General features: G+C 37.7%; 1 protein-coding gene across 1 annotated transcript in view; it reads right to left on the reverse strand.

Moving 5' to 3' along the window:
* DNAH8 (dynein axonemal heavy chain 8) overlaps nucleotides 1–26,369 on the reverse strand; it is a 369,397-nt gene that overhangs the window by 246,537 nt on the left and 96,491 nt on the right. Inside the window, exons 21-26 of the mRNA XM_032410111.1 lie at nucleotides 23,553–23,688; nucleotides 22,006–22,121; nucleotides 17,698–17,804; nucleotides 11,299–11,374; nucleotides 10,138–10,333; nucleotides 523–719 (exon numbers count right to left, since the gene is read on the reverse strand). Of these exons, the coding sequence (XP_032266002.1) occupies nucleotides 523–719; nucleotides 10,138–10,333; nucleotides 11,299–11,374; nucleotides 17,698–17,804; nucleotides 22,006–22,121; nucleotides 23,553–23,688 (828 nt within the window). The remainder of the gene's footprint in view (nucleotides 1–522; nucleotides 720–10,137; nucleotides 10,334–11,298; nucleotides 11,375–17,697; nucleotides 17,805–22,005; nucleotides 22,122–23,552; nucleotides 23,689–26,369) is intronic.

The following is a 26,369-nucleotide window of genomic DNA, read 5'->3' on the forward strand; positions in this document are numbered from 1 at the left end:
TTTTTTTTTTTTTTTTTTTTTTTTTTTTTTTTTTTTTTTTTGCTTATATACTTTTCCACTTGTATGTCAGGGGACTGGCTCAGTAAAGAAAGGGATGAGCCAGTAGTACTGGAAGATGAGGCTATGTGAGGGAATGTCACAGTCCACCATGAATAACTACAACAACAACTATACTAATGTTATTCATGTGTCATTGAGTCTCTAACCAAAAAGACAGCTGTATCTATGTAAGTGTGACACACTCTTGAATACCCAGCCTCTGAATGTGTCTGGAACGCAATTGGTACTCAATTGTTTACACAAATTAAACGAAATCTTCCTGAGCCTCATTCCTTTCAGTTGCTTCAGAGTGTCAACGTGAGAATTGCAGAAAATCAAGTATGTTAGGTGCTGGACATTTACAGCTTCCTGACCTCTGCTCATGAGTTCCTGTCACGATCACTGACACTTCCCTGGTCCTCTCATGCAAGTTAGATATAAACAACTCAAACCCAAACTGCATCACAAGTAGCAGAAATACACCTTCACTTTCACGTCTTGGTCCTCGGTCCAGAGCGTCTTGTACTTTTGAAAGTCCTGCAAGGCCTCGTGAGCTACCTTTCGTAGAGAATTCACAGAGGAAGAAAGGAGGAGAACCAACTTGGAAATATCCTTGTGCTCTGCTACCCCCGGATAAAAATTCTTCAGCTTCCTTGCAGGAATAATTTCTTCAAAAGATCCTGAAAACAGATATTTTTATATGTAGATAACTTCTATATTCAACTTTAAGTATTATCAATGTTAATATTTATAGATTTTTTTTTCAAGCTGTAGTTTTTAAAGGACTCTCCCTCCAAGTAATTAAGAGCTATTCTCTTATACATCACTTACTCTTATTAAACCACTGTGTCAGATTCTGAGGTCTAGATTTCTTTAATGTGGAAAAACTGTTTTCAGAGAAGAGAACTGAAAGACACTGATGAAACCCTCCCCACCCCAAATAAGTCCTCCAAGGAAAGGTCAGAAGAGCTGACGTTGCTCTACAGAACTGCATGGTGGTTAAAAGAGAGGCACCATATTTATTACCTAAATAACTTTAGGCCAGTTTTTTAATCTTCATGGAAATACATGTGAGGATTGAATGAGACAACATATGTTTGTCTTCAGCTCAACATCTGGTATATCGAGACATGCAATCACTATTAACCACCACTATAAACATCTCTTGCCAAAATCTGATCGTGTCACTGCCTTGATCAAAATTCTCCAGTATTCCCCATCAAACAGACTATACAGATACATTTGGCCCAAACAATGCCTTGCTTTTTCAAAACAGTTGTGAACAATTAAAAAGCATGATCATTCGGGGCGCCTGGGTAACTCAGTTGGTTAAGCGACTGCCTTCGGCTCAGGTCATGATCCTGGAGTCCCAGGATCGAGTCCCACATCGGGCTCTCTGCTCAGCAGGGAGTCTGCTTCTCCCTCTGACCCTCCTCCCTCTCATGCTCTCTATCATTCTCTCTCTCTCTCAGTGAATAAATAAAAAAAAAATCTTTAAAAAAAAAAAAAGAAAAGCATGATCATTCATGCAAAATTCCAGATTTCTAACTTCTCTTTTAAAAGGGTTTAATCAGGGGTACCTGGGTGGCTCAGTCAGTTAAGCGTCTGCCTTTGGCTCAGGTCATGATCCCAGGGTCCTAGGATTGAGTCCTGCATCGGGCTCCCTGCTCAGTGAGGAGCCTGGTGCTCCCCCTGCTTGTGCTCTCTCTCTCTCTCTCTCAAATAAATAAATAAAATCTTTTAAAAAAATAAAAAGGTTTAATCTAGGGTGCCTTGGTGGCTCAATCGGTTAAGTGTCCAACTCTTGATTTCAGCTCAGGTCATGATCTCAGGGTTTTGTTATTTTGTTTTTAAAGATTTTATTTATTTGTCAGAGAGAGAGAGAGAGTACACAAGCAGGGGGAGCGGCAGGCAGAGGGAGAAGCAGGCTCCCCGCTGAGCAGGGAGCCTGATGCTGGACTTGATCATAGGACCCTGGGATCATGACCTGAGCCGAGGGCAGACGCTTAACCGACTGAGCCACCCAGGTGTCCCATGATCTCAGGGTTTTGAGATCGATCCCCAAGTCAAGCCCTACCTCAGGCTCCATGCTGGGATTCTCTCTCTGTCCCTCCTCTCTCTCTCTCTCAAAAATAAAAAGATTTGACCTGGTAATACAGGACCCATGTTTCTGCGTGGCAACAATTAGCCGAAGCTGAGAAGCATCTCTTAAAAGGGCATCTCTGTTGAATTTGCCACAGTCTCCTCTAAGACCAGGTCACTCATTTGCTCTTTTGTCTTAATTTTAAACAAAATTAAAGCAAACGAAACTATAAGGTATTGGCTTAATTAACTAAGTCACTAATGTTGCATGTCCTGGGAGTTCTATCCCTTTTATTCCACAGAAGCATTCCACTGTGTAGCTATACCTCATTTTGTTAGTCCATTGGCCAGCTTTTGGACATCTGGTTTGCTAGCAATTGGAAGCTATTACGAATAATGCAGCGGTGAACATTCACATCTTTACATGCACATGTGATTTTATTTCTCTTGGGTAAATTCCTAGGAGTGGAATTCCTGAGCCAAATGGTAAAGTTATGTTCAGCTTTTTAAGAAAGTGCCAAACTGGTTCCAAAGTGGCTGTACCTTTCTATACATTCCCTGCAGCAATGCATCAGAGTTCCAGGTTCTTTGTCAACAATTAGTATTGTAGATTTTTTTTTTAATTTTATCCATTCCAATAGGTATGCCGTGGTATATCATCATGGTTTTTTTTTTTTTTTAAAGATTTTATTTATTTATTTGACAGAGAGAGACACAATGAGAGAGGGAACACAAGCGGGGGAGTGGGAGAGGGAGAAGCAGGCTTTCCTCCGAGCAGGGAGCCCGATGCGGGGCTTGATCCCAGGACCCTGGGATCATGACCTGAGCGGAAGGCAGACGCTTAATGACTGAGCCACCCAGGTGCCCTTCATCATGGTTTTAACCTGTATTTCCCTAATAACTAATGATGGATGTTGAGCATCTTTTCATGTGTGTTTTTATTTTTGTTATTATTATGTTCAGTTAGCCAACATATAGAACATCATTAGTTTTTGATGTAGTGTTCAATGATTCATTAGTTGCGTATAACACCCAGTGCCTATCACAATATGTGCCCTTCTTTATACCCATCACCCAGTTATCCCATCCCCCCACCCCCTCCCTTCTGTAAACCTCAGTTTATTTCCCAGAGTCCAGAATCTCTCATGGTTTGTCTCCCTCTCTGATTTCTTCCCATTCAGTTTTCCCTCCCTTTTCATGTGTATTTTAGCCTTTTATATATCTTCTTTGTTGAAATCCATCTTTTGCCCATTTAGGGAGGGTGATGGTCTTCTTATTACTCAGTTTAAGTTCTTTATATACTCTGAATACAAGTACTTTATATCAGATGTATGAGTTGCAAATATTTTCTCCAAATGTGTGGCTTCCCTTTTTAATATTTTAAATGGTGTCTTTTGAAGAGCAAAATTTTTAATTTGGTTGAAGTCCAATTTGTCAATTTTCTTTGTTATGGATCATGTTTTTGCTGCCATACCTGAGAAAATTTTGTCTAACCCCAAATTGCTAACTTCTTACATGTTCTCTTCTAAAATTTTTATAGTTTTAGTTCTTCTATAATTGACTTTGAGTTAATTTCTTTGAATGGTGTGAGGTAAAAGACCAACTTCATTTTTTTTTTTTTTTTTTGCATATGTATGTCTAATTGTTCCAGCACCATGTGTTGAATCCATTATCCCATTTTTGTGACTTGGTATCCTTTCAGAAAGTTAATTGATTCTAAAGTTTATATTTGGATTGCCTATTCTGTTCCACTGATCTAAACGTTCATTCTTAGGCCAACACTGCACTGTTTTGATTACTGTAACTTTATAGTATGTTTTGAAAAATTAACCCATGCAAGTACTCCAGCTTTACTATCCTTTTTCAAAATTGTATGGGCTATTATAGTTTCTTTGAATTTTCCTATTCCTTATTCAAATTTTAGGATCAACTCAATTTCTGCAAAACTACTTTCTGGGATTTTGATAGCGATTCCACTAAATCTACAGATTAATTTGGGAGAATTGCCATCTTAGCAGTACTGAGTCTTCCAACCCATGAACATGGTGTATCTTTCAGCAATGTTTTGAACTTCCAGTGTACAGGGCTTACAGGTCTTCTGTTAAATTTATTCTTTATGATATTATTGTGAATGAAATCGTTTTTTTAATTTCATTTCAGATTGTTCATTCCTAGTATTTAGAAACATAATCGAGGGGCACCTGGGTGGCTCAGTTGGTTAAGCGACTGCCTTCGGCTCAGGTCGTGATCCTGGAGTCCCAGGATCGAGTCCCACATCGGGCTCCCTGCTCAGCAGGGAGTCTGCTTCTCCCTCTGATCCTCCCCCCCATGCACTCTCTCTATCTCATTCTCTCTCAAATAAACAAATAAAATCTTTAAAAAAAAGAAAAAGAAACATAATTGAGCTTTGTATATTGACTTTATATCCTCATATTTGAACTCATTTATTAATTCTAATAGTTTTGCATGTGTATGTATTCCTGAGGATGTTTTTGCATACATGATAATGTTACCTGTTAATAAAGCCAGTTTCGCCCCTTCCTTTCCAGTCTATATAGCTTTAATTTCTTATTAAATCCACTGAATTGAATCTCTAGTATAATGTTGTATAGATGTGGTGAAAGCTGGCATTCTTAACTAGTTCCTGATCTTAGGAGGAAATAATCTATTCTTTCACCATTAAGTAGGATGTTGACTGTAGGTTTCTCATAGCTGCCCTTTATCAGGTTGAAGAAGTTCAATTCTGTCCCCAGATTGTTAATATGTTTATCATGAAAGAGAGTCGGATTTTGCCAAATTCTTTCTGTGTCTACTGAGGTGATCATGTAATTTTGTCCTTTATTCTACAGATAGGTGTATTTTAGCGTGTTAAACCAACCTTGTATTTCTGTGATAAATCTCTTTCGGTCATAATAGATGATCCTTTTCATATGTTTCTGGATTCAGTTTGCTGACATTTTGTTAAGGGTCATTTAAATTTAAGGACCCTTTAAAGAATGTTTTTAAATATAAAGAAGTCAAACTTTAACATATTTTCTTCTATGGTTTGAGCTTTGTATGTCTTGAGAATTTTTCCTTACCCTAATGTCATAAATATATTTTGTTATGTTTTATTCAAACACTGTTATAGGATATATTTATTTAACAGTGCTATAAAATATAGAATAATGCATATGAATTTACCATGCTTTTAAAATCGAATTTAAGGGGAGCCTGGGTGGCTCAGTCGGTTGAGCATCTGCCTTTGGCTAAGGTCATGATCTCAGAGCCCCGAGTTGGGCTCCCTGCTCAGCGGGGAGTCTGCTTCTCCCTTTCCCTCTGCCACTCTCCCTGCTCAGTCTCTCTCTCATTCTCTCATTCTCTCTCAAACAATAAAAAAATCTTTAAAAAAAATCAATAAAACCTAATTTAAGTTTTTCCATATGGATAAAAGTCACTAGTATCATTTATTAAGTAGTACATTTTGGGTGCGCCTGGGTGGCTCAGTCAGTTAAGTGTTTGCCTATGGCTAAGGTCATAATCCCAGCATCCTGGGATCAAGCCCCGAGTGGTGCTCCCTGCTCAGCAAGGAGTTTGCCTCTCCCTCTCCCTCTGCCTCTCCCCCCTGCTTGTGCTCTCTCTGTCTCTCTCTCTCAAATGAATAAATTTTTTTAAAAATCTGTAAAATAAATAAATAGCACATTCTTTCCCCCTTGATTAGTAAGTCTACCTGTGTCATATATCTAATTTTCATATAGATTGTTTCTGCATCCTCTGTCTTGTTCCACTGATCTATCTATTCTTGGACCATTAAGAGATTGTCTTAATTAGTCTGGCTTAATAACCCTCCTTACTATGTGGCAGGACAGAACCTCCTACCTTGTTTTCCTTCACCAATATTTTGAGCTATTTTTGGCTCTTTGCACTTCCATATAATTTTACATAAAAAATTAAAATTAATTTAACAAATTGTATAAAAAATTCTGTTGTGATTTCATTGGAATTGTATCGAGTTTATAAATTAATTAAAAAACTGAGTTCTTCATGTTGTGGATTTATTCCTATCTTCCATTATACCATCCAATAATAATTATTTTCTCTAAAAATGCTATGCAAATATTTTTTACATTTATTTATTAAGTACCTTATGGTTTTGTGGCTATTGAAAAACCCATTTTTTCTATTACATTTTTCCTAACTTTATTGAGATATAATTGACATATAATTCTATTACACTCTAATTGAATTATTGGCCATTATAGAAATACTTTTGTATGTTGGTCTTTTATACATAAACATTAGTTCTAATAGTTGTTTCTAGATTCATTGGATTTCCTATGCATGATCTTTCAAGTAAGGACAATCTTAGTCTTCCTTTCCAATTATCTCATTTTTTATTATCGGATTTATCCAATAAAATATTGAATAGAAGTGATGATAGCAGGCTTCCTTGTTTTATTCTTCATTTTAATGGGAAATAAATGCTTCTAAATTTTTCCACAGATACCATTAGCAGAAAATCCTTCATATTCCTAGTGTGTTAAAAGGATGTGTATGGGTGACTAAACTATATACAGAGAGAGCAGCATATATAAAACAGTAGTTAAAGAAGAATATGACATATATAAAACATACTAAATAAGAAGGAAAATAATTTCAATGTACTCAGCACCCAGGTTAAGGAGAGAATGGTGCTAATAGATCAGTCACTAGTCTTCACTAGGCCTTCTTCAATCGTATACTCCTCCCTTACTCCCAGAGGTAACCAGGATCCTGAATTTTCTTTGAAGATAAACCAACATGCTTATCTATAAACAATATATTGTTTATTTTTTTTAACTGAGCATTAAGCACAAACATAGTTGTAAAGGAAAGAACATTAATTGCCCATGTTAGAAGAAGGTTCTCAGAAAAAAAAGAAGCTAAACCGAGTGCTTCTAGTCTGGCTTCAGCTTTCCTCCAAATTTACAAAAGCCCTTTGTGGGGAAGCCATGGGGGATCATAGGTAAGTCCTATCATTTATGATCTGGAAAATACAAGTCTCATCATAAACAGAGCATCTGGCAGGGCTGTGTTATGAGCCATGTAATGGAGTCCAGCAGGAATAAGGCCAGGGCAGTGGCTAATCTTTTTTGTTATTATTATTTTTTAATTTTTTAAAGATTTATTTATTTATTTGAGATGGAGAGAGGTGAGGGGCAGAGGGAGAAGGAGAAAATCCTCAAGCAGGATCCCCACTGAGCATGGAGCCCATTGCAGGGCTGAATCCCAGGATCCCGAGATCATGACCTGAGCTGAAATCAAGAGCTGGATGCTTAACTGACTGAGCCACCCAGGCGCCCCTAATTTTTTTCCCTTTAAATCACAATTCCTTCCCTCTAGTTTCCAGTAGCAGGTCAAAGCAGAACAATTCCAAAGAATGAAATGAGTTTCCTCAGCTGAACTAGGTCAATGAGAGCAGACTGGCAACTTCAGCAGCATGTGTGAAAAGAAGCAAGCACCGCCAAGAATATGGACCAGACTTCCCCAGGCATTCAGTCTTCAAGTTAAAAGACAGTACAATGTCATCAGGCATCTTGGTGAAGGCAGCCAAAACTCTATCTCTTGAGTCAACTGGTTGCCGTCTCTGCTTAGAATACAATTATCGTGGTGTAATCATCTTTTATCATTCATCTGGGAATTCCCTTCACCTCTCTGCTATATTTCATTCCTGTTTCCAATATCAGATGTCTCCTTTTTGCTTGTCTCCTTGCTTTATTTTCTCATTTTGGAAGAGTACAACCTTTAATAACTTTGTGGGAAAGGGTGCATTGAGGGTAAATTTTTTAAGACATCGCATGTCTGCAAATGTCTTTATTATACTTAGTTGATAATTTGAAAGAAAATAGAATTCTTACTTGCAAGGTTGTTGATAAGTCTAAAGATTCTTGCACCTAATGGTTTTTAGATTAGCCTGCTATAATAATAGAAAGACATATGGAATGAACTAGGGAGGAAATAAAGAATAATGGCAAACACTGGACTAAAAGTCAGACAATTGGATTTTAGTCCTATCACTAGGTTTGTGACTTTGGACAAATTATTTAACACCTCTGAAAAAAAAAAAAAAGGATAGAACTAATATTTCTTTTGCCAGCTATTTTATGTGTATACATAGACCCATTCATATGCTTTTCCCCCAGACCTCCTTGCCTCTGATTTTCCAGTGTTGCTCCTTCTAAGTCCTGAACAACCAGTCCAGCCACTCATCACTGTCCGAGAGTCCACGTATATCTTTGCTTCAGATCATTCCCCTCTCCTTCAAAAGAATATACTGCTTGAAGCTCCGCCCACTAGGGGAAATTCCCCTTCTTGCTGTTCTTAAAGGCCTTATAGTCTATAGTGCAGTAGTCCATTTTCAGCTCACACCAATATATCAAACCAATTCAACAAAGACTGGGCCTGAGATTTTTCATCCTCCATTGCTGGTTGTAGGGAATACCCCATGAGACCATAGATATAATCAGAGAGAGCAGGGTTGGTGCAACAATAGAAAGGGTATATGGAGCCTGGGCCACCTGTTCATGTAACTTACATGGTATCTTATTGTTTTTAATTTGCATTTTCCTGGTTACCAATGGAGATGACATAGTTTTAGAAAAAGTGTTTGACTTTTGTTTTAGATTCCATGTATAAATGAGATTACATGATATTTGTCTGTGTCTGGCTTATTTCATTTAGCATAATACCCTTCAGGTTCATCCTTGTTGTCACCAGTGGCAGGATTTCATTCTTTTAAGGTTGAATAATATTCCATTGTAAAAAAAGTCAAACCCATAGTAACACGGAGTAGCAAAGTGGTTACCAGAGGCTGAGGGGTGATGGAAAGGGGAGATACTGATCAAAGGGTACAAACTTTCAGTTATAAGATGAATAAGTTCCAGAGATTTAATGTACAGCATGGTGACTACAGATAATACTAATGTATTGTATACTTGAAATTTGTTAAGAGGATAGATTTCAAATCTTTTTACCATATGCATACACAAAAAAATGGTAACTGTGGGAGGTGATGGACATGTTAATTACTTTGGTTGTGGTAATCATTTCACAATATATACATGTATCAAAATATCACATTTACATCTTAAATATATGCAATTTTTACTTATCAATGGTTTGGCTTTCTACACAAAAGTGTCCAAAAATATCTATGAAACCTTGGGTCAGTGCCATATCACACTCATAATTTCTTAAGGGAATAGCTCATATATACTGTATGTACAAGGAACACATGACCCAGAACTTTTAAACATCATGTTCTAACAAACTACGTTCATTGGACCAAATACAATGCTGAAAGTAGAATTAGTACTAAGCCTTGTTATAATTTTTCTTTGAATCTAAGATTATGATAGTAGAACAGTGATAAAAACCCTTGTTCACCTATGTCCAAACTCTGGATGGAAATGTCTGTATGTTATATTTATGATGGAGGATGGAAAACACTCATTTTTTTTTATTTTTAATGCAAAATTTAACAAATAAACATGTAGAAATGACTTTAATCAGCCATAAAAAAGAATGGAACCTTGCCATTTGCAACAACATGGCTGGAGTATAATGCTAGGGAGTATAATGCTAAATGAAATAAGCCAGTCAGAGAAAGACAAATACAATATGATTTCACTCATGTGTGGAATTTAAGAAACAAAACAAATGACCAAAGAAAAAAAAAAAGAGACAAACCAAAAAGCAGACTCTCAACTCTACAGAACAAACAGATGGTGACCAGAGGGGAGGTGGGTGGGGGGCTGGGGGAAATAGGTGATGAGGACCAAGAGTACACTTATCTTGATGAGCACTGAGTAATATATGGAAGTGTTGAATCACTATCTTGTACACCTGAAGCTAATATAATACCGTATGTTAACTACACTGGAATTAAAATTTTAAAAATCTATATGCTGTCATACCCAGGAAGAATCATAAAGACCATCGACTAGTTGTTACAATTATAAGATTCTATTCATCTGAGATTTGTTTTAATATTCTTACTCTCTTCCTTCTTGGCCGGTTTTGCTGCGTTTACAGGGGTCACATCAGTCGCAGTACGGCTGGGACTGGTGACGGCAGGCTTGATGTGACGGGTCTGCTGTTGCCCCCAGTGAGCCACTCCTCGGCTGACCTCCAGGGTGAGCTGGATCATCCGGTTGATGGCTTGTTGAATGTCATCCAAACTAGGAATCATTACCTGTGGAGAGAAGAATGGGGCTCCCGGTACTGGCACCACATACCATCCATCCCTCTGTTTCTCACCAGTCCATCCCCCACTGGGCAGGAAAGCCTCAGCTGGCCCAGTGGAAGGCTGCTCTGGGAGAGGCCTGTTAGAGGAGGGTAGGCTGTGGATTTTCTCTACCCTGAGGTTTGCCCATTCTATCATTTCCTGCAGGCTAAACAAATCAAGCACAGTACTTGTCCTCCTTTTCCTATGAGGGTGGCTGGATACAGCCAGAAATTGTGGACTCTGTGTTGGAGCCCAGGAAGCAAAATGACTAAAGAAGCTATACCGCCAAGGTTCTGACCTCAGTTCTTTGAAATGTGTGCCAAATAAGCACAGAAGCTCTCCTCCAGGAGGCCAAACCGTGTCGGTGTCGATGGTGGTAGATGAGTCACTGATTATTCCTGCCTGGCCTTATCCCATGGCCCATCACAGAAGTCACCTCAGTCATCCTGTGTGACTTGGAGTTTCAAATGCCAAGGGGCAGCTGGGATGGTGGTAGAAATAAGGGGCAGGAGAGGGCATAAGGGTCCCTGTGCTCGGGGCATAGGCCCTTTCTTTCTTTCTCTTCTTGCCATTCTTGGTTACCTCACAGTTGTGTGTTGGGGGTAGGGATCTGGACTTCTGAGATGGACTATTTAGATAATTTAATGCTTGAAGAAAGAAAAAGCAAGAATATTTTTAGAGTACTTGCTGACTGATGGCTGAACAGATGCTTAACTCACCTCTTACGTCAACCTTCAACACACCATGAACTATGTAGAGTAATTTTTTACAATAGATAAAAATAACGTTCTGATTTTTGTTAAATACTGGTGAAGCTAAAAATTACATAGAATCAAGTGGTTATTCTAAACGAAAGTTCAATTGTAGTGCTGTACTTCTTTAAAAATTATCAAAATATCATTGTATTAAGTTGAATATTTAATTATACTTACCACATTTGGAATTGCAAGATGTACTTCAGTTTTTATAAAGGAAACAACATCTTCTGATCGCCTTCGTCCATGGTGGCTGGAATAAGATTCACATTTAACTTATAAAACTTAACCTAAAATTTCATAAAAGCTTGATTCTGCTACCATTTTCAATCCTAAAAATAAAGACCACTTTCAAAATACCAAATTACATGGGGAATGTTATTTATAATGAAACCATACATTTCAGAAAACATAATGCTTTAATATTATTAGAAGTGAAATATTAGTCTCCCGTACATTTTCTAGTATTTTAATGTGGCTCTCTCTCATTAATAACCACTTAACAATGTTTACTAAAAGTACATCCTGGGAGCACCTGGGTGGCTCAGTTGGTTAAGCGTCTGACTTCAGCTCTGGTCATGATCCCAGGGTCCTGAAATCGAGCCCCACATCAGGCTCCCTGCTCAGCCTGGAATCAGCTGGTCCCTCTCCCTCTGTTCCCCCGCTCCCACTGCTCTCCCCCACTCCGCTCGTGCTCTCTCTTGCTCTCTCTCCAAAATAAATAAATAAAATCTTAAAAAAAAATAAAAGCGCATCCTGTTCCAGCCCTGTAACAGATATCAGACAAGATCACCAACAAAAAAGCATTTACCTTCATATACTTTTTTATATACAATCTTTTGCAAGATTACACAGGAGATTTCTGGTCAAAGCCCTCCCAAAACTGTTTTTTGTTGTTGTTGTTGTTGTTTCTGTTTTTGTTTTAGAGAGAGAAGGGCAAGGAAGAGGCAGAAGAAGGGAGAGAATCTTAAGCAGGCTCCACATCCATCACGGAGCCCGATACGGGGCTCGATCTCACCACCCTGAGATCATGACCTGAGCTGAAATCAAGAGTCCAATGCTTAGCCAACTGAGCCACCCAGGCACCCCTAAAAATTACTTTTTTAAACATATTCATGCTCAGACAGAAGTACATACATACAGACACACGAGTACAAGTAATGAAGAACACACATCAGAGCTGCAAATTAGTTTGGTTATCTCCCTCTGCCTTGACCTCTGTCCCCATCCCAGACAAAATTATAATAAATGTTTTATTGCTTTCCATAGCAAGAAATGCTGTCAGCTTGAATCACAATTCCCTTCTCTCACACTCTACGAATATTGTTTTGTTGGCATCTTTTGTTTCCACTTTCAGACGAGGGTTCTGTTGTTAATCCATTTTTCTAAGTAACACCCTGTTGTTTGGATGCTTACAGGGTTTTCCCTTTTATTCTGGAAATTCACAAATTATGTTTAGGTGTAGGTGATTTTTCCCTTGAATCCTGTCAGGTACACTGAGAATCTTTTGAAGATGATACAACAGATCTCTTTTTAATATTAAAGAAGGGCTGTTCAATTGACTATATGCAGGTTTTACATGCTGGATTGAGGCAGGAAACCGTCTCTGAGTTGAGTGACCCTCTGTAAGTTACTCAACCTCTCCCTGCCTTGGCTTCTTCATTTGCAAAATGCAAAAAATAATCACAGGATCTGCCTCAGATAGTTAATGTGAGCATGAAATGTGTTAATTCATGGAAAGTGCTTGGAAAAGTGCCTGGCATACATTAAGCACTCGATAAATGTTACTTTTCTTTATCTTTTTTCTTACCTTGTCTTTAAGTAGTATCTATCTCTTTGTGTTTTGCACCTGAAATTTTGGAGAATTCTTTAAGCTCTAGTTTGTCAAATAAGTTACTGAATGATCTAGTGTACTGTTCACTGCCTCTGTCGCTTCAGCTGTTTGTTTATGCTTTATAAAACTCTTTCTTGTTCTGGGATTCTGCCCTTTTAAATACAGTTTACACTTGTCTTATTGTTGCATCTTGGATTTCACAATGAGACTATGAATTAGAGGTTTTTTTCCCTGTATGTGCTTGCTTTGGGTTCAAAGAATTACTTGCAATAAAAATATGTTTATCTGGGAATCAAGGGTCCTGCATCCTAAAGTTGAATCTTCACGTTGAACTGCAGAGGCTTTTGTTTCTTATGACTCCCCTTGCCCCCATCTGCTTGCATATAAATGGAGGTGTAGTTTTTCAGTCATTTTCCAGCACTTGAAACCTACACACACATGCACACACATGTCTCACTCAAAGAGGTCTTTTTTTTATTTTTTTTTAATTTTATTATGTTATGTTAGTCACCATACCAAAGAGGTCTTTTAAACTAGAATCCCAATAGCCATGAATAAGTCTTACAGTAAGAAAGAGGACAAAAGGAATTAATAATTGAAACAAAAACCCACTCCAGATAAAATCAATGTATAGACATATAACAAACTCTAAAATAAGTATATTGAGAATATTCAGAGATCAGTGAAGGCTATCTTCTCCCAAAATAATAAATTGCTAAATTAAAAAAAAGCAGAAATGATATAGTATCTGGAGAATAAGGAAAAAAGTATTAACTGAAATATTTAAGATACAATAGATGAGATCATCTTTAGACTAGAAAGAGAAATACTTGCTCATAATGTAGCCCAGAAAGGCAAAAAGACAAAACATATGACAAAGTAGTTAGGAGATAGGGAGGACAGACCAAAAGCCCCAAGATTTGAGATAACTGCATGTCCAGTGTGCCCAGGTCAGTTCCAGGTTAAATCTGGATAGTGTCATTTCACTCAAAAGAGTGTCCTGGTTGGAACAATAAATCATGTGGTTAATCTTTTCAACATCCAACTACGAGGAGTTCCATCAGAAGAGAATGAAAGGAATGTCCCAGAAGCAACAGCTGAAGAGGAAATTGCTGAGGATTTTCCAGGATTAAGGAATGTCATATGCCCTTGCCCTTGAATAGAAAGTACACACTGAGAATAAAGCAGGATTAACTAAAGACAAATTCACATAGGGAAAGAAAACTATAGGACATCAAGGATAAAAAATAATCTTCAGTTAGACTTACTGCAGACTTCTTATCACAAAAATATAAGTCAGAAAAAAAATGAAATGCTTTCAAAATGCCGAGAGACAAACAAAAATTTTTTATCCAGCCAAACTGTCATGAGAGTATGAAAGCAAAAAAGACATTTTTCAGACTTAAAATGAAGAATAAGAGAGTTTACCCCTCATGTACCCTGACTAAGGAACCAATGGAATACAAGAAATACACAAGAATCTGGAGATTTTAATAAAATATGCCAATATTCATGTTCAAAAAAAGGTAAAACAAAAACATCAAGAAGTAATAATGAGGTAGATACAGTTTAGTGAGTACGCCAAGGCCCTTGTAGTTAGATATAAGACTAGAAAACTGAAAAACCGTAGACAGTATTTTTTTTTTAAACTGGAGCAAGATATACATAGACTCAATTTAAGGGTAACTACTTAAATAACCAAAGTATAGGAAGGAAAATATTATCCATCCCAAAGATAACAGAGGTAACGAAATGAACCAAAGAAAACAGATACTAAGAAGCAGACACAAAATGAAATGTCATAAATTAAGTATAACTACATGAAAAAATCACAATAAATGTAAACAAATTACACTCTATTAAAAAGCAGAGATATTTAGATTGAATAAAAATAAGCAGGTATATGATGCTTTTAAGAAATATAACAAAAAACTACACAGTAAGGTTTGAACAAAGCATTAAAAAGCAATACACCAAAAAAGCCGGTAAGGTAAAATTAATAACACACTAAAAAGAATTTGAGGAATTAGGATTAACATATTTAAAAGAATAAAATAAAAATTAAAAATACAGTGTTCTAAGCAGATTTAACTACTATGATCTTGCATGTACCTAATAGCATAGGCTTAAAACACATAAAACAAGAACTGACCAAAAGAGAAGGAATCACATTGGGAGATTATAACAGCATGATTAAATTAAAATTCAGCCATGAATAGCCAATGAATAAATCTAACAAAAATGTGCAAGACTTTTACACAGAGAATTATAAAACTTCATTGAGAAATAGTAAAGAAGACTTAAATAGAGAGGTAATTCATGATTCTGGATGGAAGACTCAATATTGTAAGAATGCTAATTTGCTCCAAATTGTTCTATAGATTCAGTGTAATTTAAATAATTCTCTCAGGGCGCCTGGGTGGCTCAATTGGTTAAGCATCTATTTTTGGTTCAGGTCATGATCTCAGGGTCCCAGGAGTAGAGCCCCACGTCAGGTTCCACCCCAGCAGAGAGTTCATTTCTCTGTCTCCCTCTGCCCCTCCCCCTGCTTGTGCTCTCTCACCCTCTTACTCTCTCTCTCTCTCAAATAAATAAAATCTTTAAATAAATAAATAAATAAATCTCTTAAAGAGGAAAGTAATTTTTCAACTTTTTAAAATATTAAATATTATGTTTGTACTATTATTTATTACATTTATTATATATAATATTATAATATTGATATATTTCCAAATCTCTTCACATTAGAAACATGAAATAATTTTTACTCACTATAATATTAGAAAGGCATCCTGATATTTTTGAAGGTAGATAATACCCATTTTAGCTGTGAATAGTTAAACATCTCATTTTATAGTCCTACTGACTTTCACTTACAGGTAGAAACACTTCTGGTTTTTTCCCCAGCTTTATTGAGATACAAATGGCATATAACATGTATAAGTTTAAGGTGTAAGACATGTTGAGTTGAGGGGTGCCAGGGTGGCTCAGTGGTTAAGCCTCTGCCTTCGGCTCAGGTCATGATCCTAGGGTCCTGGGATCGAGCCCCACATCGGGCTCACTGCTCGGCGGGAGTCTGCTTCTCCCTCTCCCATTCCCCCTACTTGTGTTCCTGCTCTTGCTATCTCTCTCTCTCTGTCAAATAAATAAATAAAATCTTTAAAAAAAAAAAGAAGACATGTTGAGCTGAAACACTTATATACTGCAAAATGATTACCACCAGTAGTGTTAGCTAACAACTCTATCACATCACATAATTATCATTTCTTTTTTGTGGTGAGAACATATAAGATCTACTCACTTAGCAGCTTGCAAGTATAATAACAGAATTATAAGCTGTAATCACCATGCTATAAAATAATTTCCAGAACTTATCCATCTTTAACTGGAAGTTTGTACCCTTTAACCAATACTTCTAGTTTTGGGGTTTTTATTTATTTTTATTTTTATTATGTTCAATTAGCCAACATATAGTAGTACATCATTAGTTTTTGATGTAGTGTTTAATTTGGTTAATTAACCATGTGGAAAAAATATATTGATCTCCTACCTCACATTAAACACAAAAATCAATACCATGTGGATTAAATCCCTAAATATAAAAAACAAAAGTATAAAATTTTAGAAGACTATGAGGTAAGGAATGATTTCTCCTAAAAGACATAAAGATCACAAGGAAAAGATCAATGAATTTGAATATTTTAAAGAAAAGAGTGAGAAATTTGAATACTTTAAACTCAGTAAAAGATACCATTAAAAGAATGAAAAGAGAGGCACAACAGGGAGAAGATATCTGCTATATTACCATCAACAAAGTAATATATTGAGAACATCCACAAATAAGTCCAATCCATCCAATAAAAAAAATGGGTAAAAAGAAAAAATGAAGGAAAGAAAGAAGGGAAGAAAGAGAAGCCAAGCCAAGATAAGACAAGAGAAAGAAAAGAACACAAATTTCAAGGAAAAGAAGGTACAAATGGCTCATAAATATGAGCCATTTCAAAAATGGCTCATAATGAGTTCAACCTCATTAGTAACCAAGAAAATGACCATTTAAATCCCAGTGAGATGCAACTTCATAGCCCCTTGCTGGCAAGAATTTTTTAATTGAACAATACCAACTGTGTGCAAGGATGAGAAGCCATGGGGACTCTCAAGCTGGGCATCACATGGTAAAGTGAGGTATGCACATACCCCAGGGCCCAACTATTCCATGCTTAACAAGTGTAGCAGGAGACAGATACAAAAATGTTCACAGAGGCTTTATTCAGGATAGCTCAAACTGGAAACACCCAAATGACCATCACCATGGTGAATAAACAGATTGTGTATAATAAATTATAACAACATAAATGAATCTCAAAAACATAATACTGAACACAGTTCAGATACAGGCAAAATTAAATGATACATTGATTAGGGATACAATGTGGTAAACTGTAAGGAAAACCAAGACAATAATAAACATGAAGTTTGGGATAGTGGTTTCCTCTGGGTGAGCAGAGAAAGGACTGGTAGGGCGACTGATAATGTTCAATGTTCTTTGTCTTGGCCTGGGTGCCAGGAACATGGTTGTTCATTTGATCACTGTTCTTGAAGTATTACACATATATTTTCATACAGTCTTTTCATAAATGTGATATTTTAAATTTTATAATTTTTAAATTAATAAAAATAAGAGGTACTATTAGCATTATGTTAAGATAGTATTACCAGACTTACTTAGCATATTTTCAACTTGCCTTGAAACAAATATTCTTCTTTTCATTGTGTCCAAAGATAACCGTGTAGCTTTTTGAAGACTGTCTAGTAATTGATGAGAGAAAAAAGCATAGACCTCTTTACATTCCTGTAACAAGAAATCATATTGAGAGTTGGGTTGAAGATGGTGGCATAGCAAGATCCCCCACCCACCAATGTATCAGAGCACTCACAGCTGATGTCCTACAGCCAGACTGAGTGCCTGGCCTAGCCAACACTGTGCCACAGCCACAGCCCTGCCACAAACAAAGAGCACACAGAGCCCACCTAAGGGACACCCTTTGGGTGCCTGGCTCTGATGATATGGGAAGATTGAACTTCTGGGCATAAGGCCACTCCTTGAAGCCTGTGAGATGTAGCTGACTTACCTAATACATAGAAAAAAACACAAGAGAATTAGGCAAAATGAGGAGACAGAGGAATATATTTCAAACAAAAGAACAAGAAAAAACCTCAGGAAAACAACTAAATGAAACAGAGATAAGCAATCTACCTGATAAAGAGTACAAGTAATAGTCATAAAGATGCTCACTGAACTTGAGAGAAGGATGAACACAGTGGGGAGAACTTCAACAAAGAGAGAAAATATAAGAATGTACCAAAGAGGGGTGCCTGGGTGGCTCAGTCACTTAAGTGTCTGCCTTTGGCTCAGGTTATGATCCCAGGGTCTGGGGATCGAGCCCTGCATCAGGCTCCTTGCTCAGGGGGGAGCCAGCTTCTCCCTCTCCCTTTTCTCCCTCTCTCTCTGCTTGTGCTCTCTCTGTCAAATAAATAAATAAAATCTGAAAGAAAGAAAGAAAGAAAAAGAAAGAAAGAAAGAAAGAAAGAAAGAAAAAGAAAAAACGGAAGAGAAGTTATAACTGAACTGAAAAATACACTAGAGGGGTTCAACAGCAGACTGGGTGAAGTAGAATAACAGATCAGTGAGCTGGAAGACAAAGCAGTGGAACTCACCCAGACAAAGCAGCAAAATGAAAACAGAATTAAAAAATGAAATCTTAAGGGGCGCCTGGGTGGCTCAGTTGGTTAAGCGACTGCCTTTAGCTCAGGTCATGATCCTGGAGTCCCGGGATCGAGTCCCACATCGGGCTCCCTACTCAACAGGGAGTCTGCTTCTCCCTCTGACTCTCCCCCCTCTCATGCTCTCTATCATTCTCTCTCTCTCAATAAATAAATAAAAATCTTTAAAAATAATAAAAAAATGAAATATTAAGGGACCTTTGGGACAATATCAAGTGGAAAAGGTGCCTATAGGGAACTCAGAAGGAGAAGAGAGAAAAAGAGCCAGAAAAATGATTTAAAGAAATAAAGGCTAAAAACTTCCTTAGTCTGAAAAAGGAATCAGGCATCCATGTGCCCAAAGCACAGAGTTCTAACCAAGATGAATGCAAAGAGATCCACACCAAGACACATTGTAATTAAAATGAGAAAAGTTAAGGATAACTTAAGAGATAATCCTAAAAGCAGGAAGAGAAAAAACAACATTTTACATACAAGGGGAAACCCGATGAGGCAATCAACAGATTTTTCAGCAGAAACCTTAATAGGGAGAAGGAAGTAGTATGGCATATTCAAAGTGCTGAAAGAAAAAAAAAAAAAACAACTTCCAAACAAGAATTCTCTATGTGACAAGATTATCATTTAGAATTTAAGGAGAGAGGGGCACCTGGGTGGCTCAGATGGTTAAGCGTCTGCCTTCGGCTCAGGTCATGATCTCCAGGTCCTGGGATCGAGCCCCACATCAGGCTCCTGGTTCAGCAAGGAGTCTGCTTCGCCCTCTCCCTCTGTCTCTCCCCCTGCTTCTACTACCTCTCTCTCAAATGAATAAATAAAATATAAAAAAAAATTTTTTTAAAAATAGAATTTAAGGAGAGATTCATAGCTTTCCAGATAAGCAAAAGCTAAAGAAGTTCATCACCACTACACTGGCCCTAAAGAATTGTTAAAGGGATTTCTTTATGATAAAAAAAAAAAAAAAATTGGCACTAATTAATAACAACAAAACATATGAAAATAAAAATCTCACTGGAAAAGGTAAATATATAACAAAGGTAGTAGACAAATGACTTATAAAGCAAGCATGAAGGTTAAAAGATAAAAGTAGTAAAATTAGCTAAAATTATAATAATCAGTTAAAGGAAGTATAAAATAAAAAGATGTCGAGTGTGTCACCAAAATTATAAATACTAGGGGTGGGGAAGAAAAAAACTAAAGTTTTGAAATGTGTTTAAATTGAGTTGCTGTCAATTTTAAAAAGACTGCTATTTAAATGGGATATTTTATGTGAACCTCAGAATAACCACAAAGCAAAAACTTATAGTTAATACACAGAAGAAAATGAGAAAGGAATCTAAAAGTAACAGTAAACCAAGTCATCAGACTATAAGAGAAGAGAAGAAAGGAACAGAGAGAAACTACAAAACTAGCCAGAAAACAATGAACAAAATGGCAATAAGTATATACTTATCAACAATTACTTGAAATGAAATGGACTAAATTCTCCAAACAAAAGACACAGAGTGGCTGAATGCATAAAGAAATAAGACACACACACAGACTGAAAGTGAAAGGCTGGAAAAAGATATTTCATGCAATGGAAATGAAAATAAAGCTGTAATATCTACTCAGATCAGACAAAACACACTTGAAAACAAAGACTGTAAAAAAAGACAAAGAATGGCATTACATAATGATAAAAGGAATCAATCCAGCAAGAAGATTTATGAATTTATGAATGTAGATGCAACCAACAGGAGCATCAAAATATATAAAGCAAATATTAACAGATCTAAAGGGAAAAGTTGAAAGCATCCCTAAATGACACACTAGCAGCCACGTGCCCCAATGTTAGGGACCATTCAAGACCTCTCCACAGAAAACTTCAGGGCTCGAGGAGCTTAGTGCAAGTGAGGAACTTAGTGCAAGTGGCAGGGCAAAGACCTGCCTCTCTAAAGGTGGCAGCAAGGGTACCCAGGTGGCTCAGTCGGTTAAGCGTCTGTCTTCGGTTCAGGTCATGATCCTGGAGTTACAGGATGAAGCCCCACATCAGGCTCCCTGCTCAGCAGGGAGTCTGCTTCTCCCTCTGCCCTTCACTCTGCTTGTTCTCTCTCACTCTCGCTCTCTCTCTCAAATAAATAAATAAAATGTTTTAAAATTTTTTTAATGTACAATACCAAAATATATGGGATGAAATTTCCACCACCCTGGGACCACGGTTTGCGCCTCTCTCTAAGCCCTTCTTTCCCTCCAGAGGTGTTGCCAAGTTTATTGGTCAGAGCACAGGACAAATATTGAGCCTGGGCAGGGATCTGGGTACCATGTCTTGCTTGCACAGTGAGTCACACCTCCAGGACTAGGCTCTGGCCATAGCATTCCTCTCTGCTTCTATGCCCTGCTCCTCTGAGACAGGGTGGACCAGCCTGTTTGAGTTGGGTCAGAAGGCAGGGCTATCAGGCATGAGCAAAGAGGAATATGATCAGCGTTGGTGAATTACCAGGCTAAAACACAGGCATGACATAGTCAGATTTTTATGTTAGAGAGACCATTCTGGCAGCAATGTGGAGGATGATGGATTTGAGAGGCAGAGGCTATTTAGGAGATGACTGCACTCATGCAGCTCCAAGTGATTCCCCAATTCAAGAGACTCTGCTGATAATCAGACTTGCTCTAAGGACCCCAGCCAGTGTCAAAGGGAATGCAATTGGAAGAGAAGGACAGCTGACAGGGTCATACACCTCCCCTCTCCAGCTGACTCCTGCTGATTGATAATGGCCGCCTGGAGCATGGTACTGAGAAGAAATCTACAGCTAAAATCTCGTCTCAGCAGGGAAGTAGATTAGTAGTAAGAAATGCAGATTCTTGGGCCCAAGGAAATAAAAACTTGGCCTTGCAGGATAGTTAACTCGATTAATCAACACAGTAACTGAAAACAGAGTTCTCCACTCTTGAGTCAAATGGCTTGGCACTACAGTCCCAGAAGTATGACATTTACTGTATTAAGAAAACATGGTCAATCACAATACAGGGAGATAATTATATAAACTGTATTGACAGAATCACAGTAAAAGGTGATGGTATTGGGGAAAACTAGAAGGATTGCTATATCTTGCCAGATCCTACAGTGTAGAATTGAAAATTAGATTTGCTAGATTTTGTTATAAATCCAGGTTGGTTATAAGTCCATACAGGTTGGTTGAAGAACTGCCTAGAAGAAGCACCATCTGGGGTCATCTACAATCCAATGGGTCATAATTTGGCTAAATTCCATGAGATCATTTCATAATACTTACCTTCTTAAATTCATCTTCTTTATCATTAACATTAGCCTCAGGAATGATATTAGCCTCATAATCAGTGCTTTCACCCTCCTCTGTTTCACTTCCAAAAACAACATGTTTCCTCTGTTCTATAGATAAAAGACAAAAAATACATATAACATTTAATGTTGAGCATTTGGTTTATTCCATGTGGCCAAATCTTCTTAGGAAACCCCTTCTTTAAAAGTTCTTAATCTAAAAATTTAAGACTTGTTTCAGTAGGGATCATCTTTGAATTCAATTTAAATCACCCATCTCAATAGAATCATAATTCTACTAAGAAATACACTCTTTAAAAATACTCCTTCTTCCTATATAGAATTAATAAACATTTTAAGTAGGCTTTACATATTATCTTTCTAAAATATGTGTTTATCTTTTGAGTATTCTAACTTAATGAGCTGATATTTGGGGGTTTTGACACTTCTGAAGAAAGCTAATTAAACTATATAGAAAAACTCTAAGAGAAAAAAGACAGGCTGTGGATACTTAATTTTTTATTTAAATTCAATTAATTAACATATAGTGTATTATTAGTTTCAGAGGCAGAGTTCAGTGATTCATCAGTCTTATATAATACCCAGTGCTCATTACATCACATGCCCTCCTTAATGCTCATCACCCAGTTACCCCATCCGCAACCCTTGGTTTGTTTCCTATGATTAAGAGTCTCTTGGGCACCTGGGTGGCTCAGTCGTTAGGAGTCTGCCTTCAGCTCGGGTCACGATTCCAGGGTTCTGGGATCGAGCCCACATCGGGCTTCCTGCTCGGCGGGAGGCCTGCTTCTCCCTCTCCCACTCTCTCTGCTTGTGTTCCCTCTCTAGCTGTCTCTCTCTCTGTCGAATAAATAAATAATATCTAAAAAAAAAAAAAAAAAGTCTCTTGTGGTTTGTCTCCCTCTCTGATTTTGTCTTGTTTTATTTTTCCCTCCCTTCCCCTATGATACTCTCTTTTGTTTCTTAAATTCCACATATGAGTGAGATCACATGGTAATTGTCTTTCTCTGATTGACTTATTTCGCTTAGCATAATACCCTCTAGTTCCAAGGCTGTGGATACTTATTTAAGCTCATAGTTTCTTAGCCTTAGCACTACTGCTATTCTTGGTTATTGAAGGCTGTCCTTTTGTAGAATGTTCAACAGCATCCCTGAGTTCTACCCACTAGATGCCAGCAGCATCCCCCATGCTGCATGACGACCAAAAATGTCTCCAGACATTTTAGCATGCTGTGCTAAAAGAAAAAAGAGAGAGAGAGAGAAAGATCAACACAGCAGGCCTGACACTTGCTTGCAACATTGGTCCTTGGTTGGCATCTGATTCCCACCATTCTCTAGCTGATAAAAAGGTTCCCTGTGCCTAAGTAGTTTACACAAATGATGTAGTGTATGCTGAACACACGCTTCCCTTCAGAGAGTCTGGAATTTGGGTACCTGCTAAGCTGAAGGCACCCACTTGAGAACATATCTATCACTCTTGTGATTATAATACTATAACTCAAGCATTATAACTAGCAAAATTACCTGGTAATGGTTTTGCTGTTTTCCCACTGTTCTTAACTTCATAAATATTTTCAAATATTGATATAAGTTCTTTGACAGCTTCTTCCACATGCTTACTTTTGTGGTTTAGAACATCAGCCCATTCTTTTGTGTATGTCTATTAAATAAGGCAATGACTATTAATTTACAGGTGCTTAAAAACGCTGTAAAAATTATTAATATAACTTTAATTTCTAAAAGTATAATTAACACCACTTGAAAATGACTAGAGAGTTGCCAATAGCATAATGTTTTAGATCCAAAACTGTCAAAGCTAAAGGCATAGCTGCTAAGGCCCAAGCAAAGAAAAGGAGGAGAGAGAAAGAAAAACTCATAGTCTTTGACTTTTATCTGATTCGATCACCCACAGACATCTACATTCACATTTATATGGTGACTGGCAGCTGGCTGGCTCAGTTGGTAGAACATATGACTCTTAACCTTGGGATCATGAGTTCAAGTTCCATGTTGGGTATATAGTTTACTTAAAAAAAAAGGAAAGAAAGAAATTTAAAAAAAAAGAAGGCTGAAGAACAAGAGAGATAAGGATGTCAAAAGTTGGAAATGAGAAGTAGTTTCAAAAAAGGACAATCCAAAGAGTTGCTTTGAGATTCAAACAAAATAAGGTTTTAAAGTGAGCATGGTGCTCACTTATGCCAGGCATCAATTTAAGAGCTTTACATGTAATAACTCATTTAACTAAATGACAAGCACTTGGGATAGGTAATATTATTGTCCCCATTTCACAAATGAGAAAACTGAGGCTCAGAAAGAATCAGCAACTTGTCCAAGGTCACATAGCAGCTGGGGAACATAGGAGTTTGAAACCAGTGCTGTCTGATTTTAAAACCTGTGCTCTTTCTGAACTTTTCTAATAGGCTTTGGGAAGAAATTAAGAACTAATTAAATTCAGAAAAGAAAACTGGCCTATAAAGTTGAACAGGTCTTTTGACATATCTATAATGTCCATACATTTTAGGGAAGAGAAAAATAAATGGAAGCAGCCAACATGGGCCTTCAAACCCACTTCTGCAAAGGGACTTGAGCCTGTCTATGCAAACCTCTGTCCAGATAAGACTCAGAAAGTCCCATATTTCTCAGGTACTGCCCTCACGTGTTCCTTTCTTGGCTACTGAATTGACAGAGCTACTTCTAAGTCTCTCGCTCTCATTTATCCCACTTCGTGTGTATCTGAACCCATCCTCATCTTTTCTTAGTCTCAGAAGAAATGGTGTTCCTCCTCCAACCTGAAGATATTCTCTGATCCCCTCTCCACTCTACCAACTCTTCCCACCTGGTTCCATCACTCATTCATTCCATCCTTTCTGGTTTATTCAACACAGTGGTTAACATTGGAATGACAGTGGTGAGAGCCACTTCAGATGAGCATGGAAAATAAACAACTCTAAAGAGGCAGAAAACAGATTAGTGGTTGCCCAGGGCTGGAAGAGTTGAGATGAAAAATGTTCTAAAATTGTGATGGTGGTTGCCCAACTCTGTGAATAAACTAAAACCACTGGATCGTACACTTTAAATGGGTACATTGTATGTGGTGTGAATCATATCTCCATAAAGTTATTAAAAATAATAATTCATGCCAGAAAAAATTTGAGCCAGGAATTGGGGAAAACAAATGGAGATGGGAAATGAAGGATGGGAAAATGAAGGCAGCACGCATGGGAAGTTTGGTTGTGAATGAGAAGTGAAGGGAGGTGTAGGAAAGTTTTTGTTTGTTGGCAAGGAAAAGATAATAGAACGTATTAGATTGCTAGTAGGAGGGGTCTGGTGGAGGGGAAAAATGAAGATTGAGAAGAGAGGGAAGAAGACTGGGGGAGGAAAGTTGTCAAGAAGGCAAGAAGGCGTGAGATTTGGGGCCCATTTGGAGGACCTTTCTTCATGGACCATTCTTAGAACTCAGTGAAGAACAGACTGAACTGAAGGGCAGGCCAGGGACAGACTGGAAAACCGTCAAATTGATTTTTTTTTAATGAGATATAATTCACAATATAATATCACAAAAGTTACCCTTGTAGAGTACACAATTCATTGGTTTTTAGTATATTCACAGAGTAGTGCAACCATCGCTGCTATCTATTTCCAGAACATTATCATCTCCCCCAAAAAGAATCCCCATACCCATTAGCAGTCCCTCTTCATTCACCCACCCTCACAGACCTGGCAGCCACTAATCTACTTTCTGTCTCTATGGAGCCAAGTTGATTCTGTTGAAATAACTTTTAATACCCTTTAGTGTATTTACCAATTTTCCTATCATAGCTTGGATCACATTTCCCTGATTTTCTATTCCATTTGTATACCTATCAGGATACAGATATGTCAGTCAGGGTTCAGTCAGGAAAACAGATGCCACACCAGCTATTTTACCTGACAGAATGAGAGAATGTAATATAGAGAAGTGATTAAACAACTGTCAAAGGACCCAAAAAGGTAAAAGGGGACACAAAAGTCACATGGAGAGTTACTGCAGGAAGCAGCTCCCGAATCTGGGGTGTGGGAGAGCAAAGGCAAGAGGCTGGAGTTTTTAGAACCTGGAGCTGGGAAGTGAGGGAGCTGCTCAGCTGGTACTATTGCCTCAGAGAAGGACCTCGTGGTGTTGGTACATCTGAGAAGCACAAAAAGCTGGTTCTGGAAAGGCTGGAAAATGCTAGGACGAAGGATTAACTGCCACTGCCAGTCAAGAGAGGTTGTCTGACTGTATTGGGAACAGGAAGAAAAACAGGAAAGAGCAAGTCTCTTCTCTCTCCTCCACCCTCCTTCTAGCACAACTATTGGCAAAGC

This window comes from Phoca vitulina, unplaced genomic scaffold, assembly GCF_004348235.1.
Source record: "Phoca vitulina isolate PV1807 unplaced genomic scaffold, GSC_HSeal_1.0 scaffold11, whole genome shotgun sequence".
Taxonomy (NCBI): domain Eukaryota; kingdom Metazoa; phylum Chordata; class Mammalia; order Carnivora; family Phocidae; genus Phoca; species Phoca vitulina.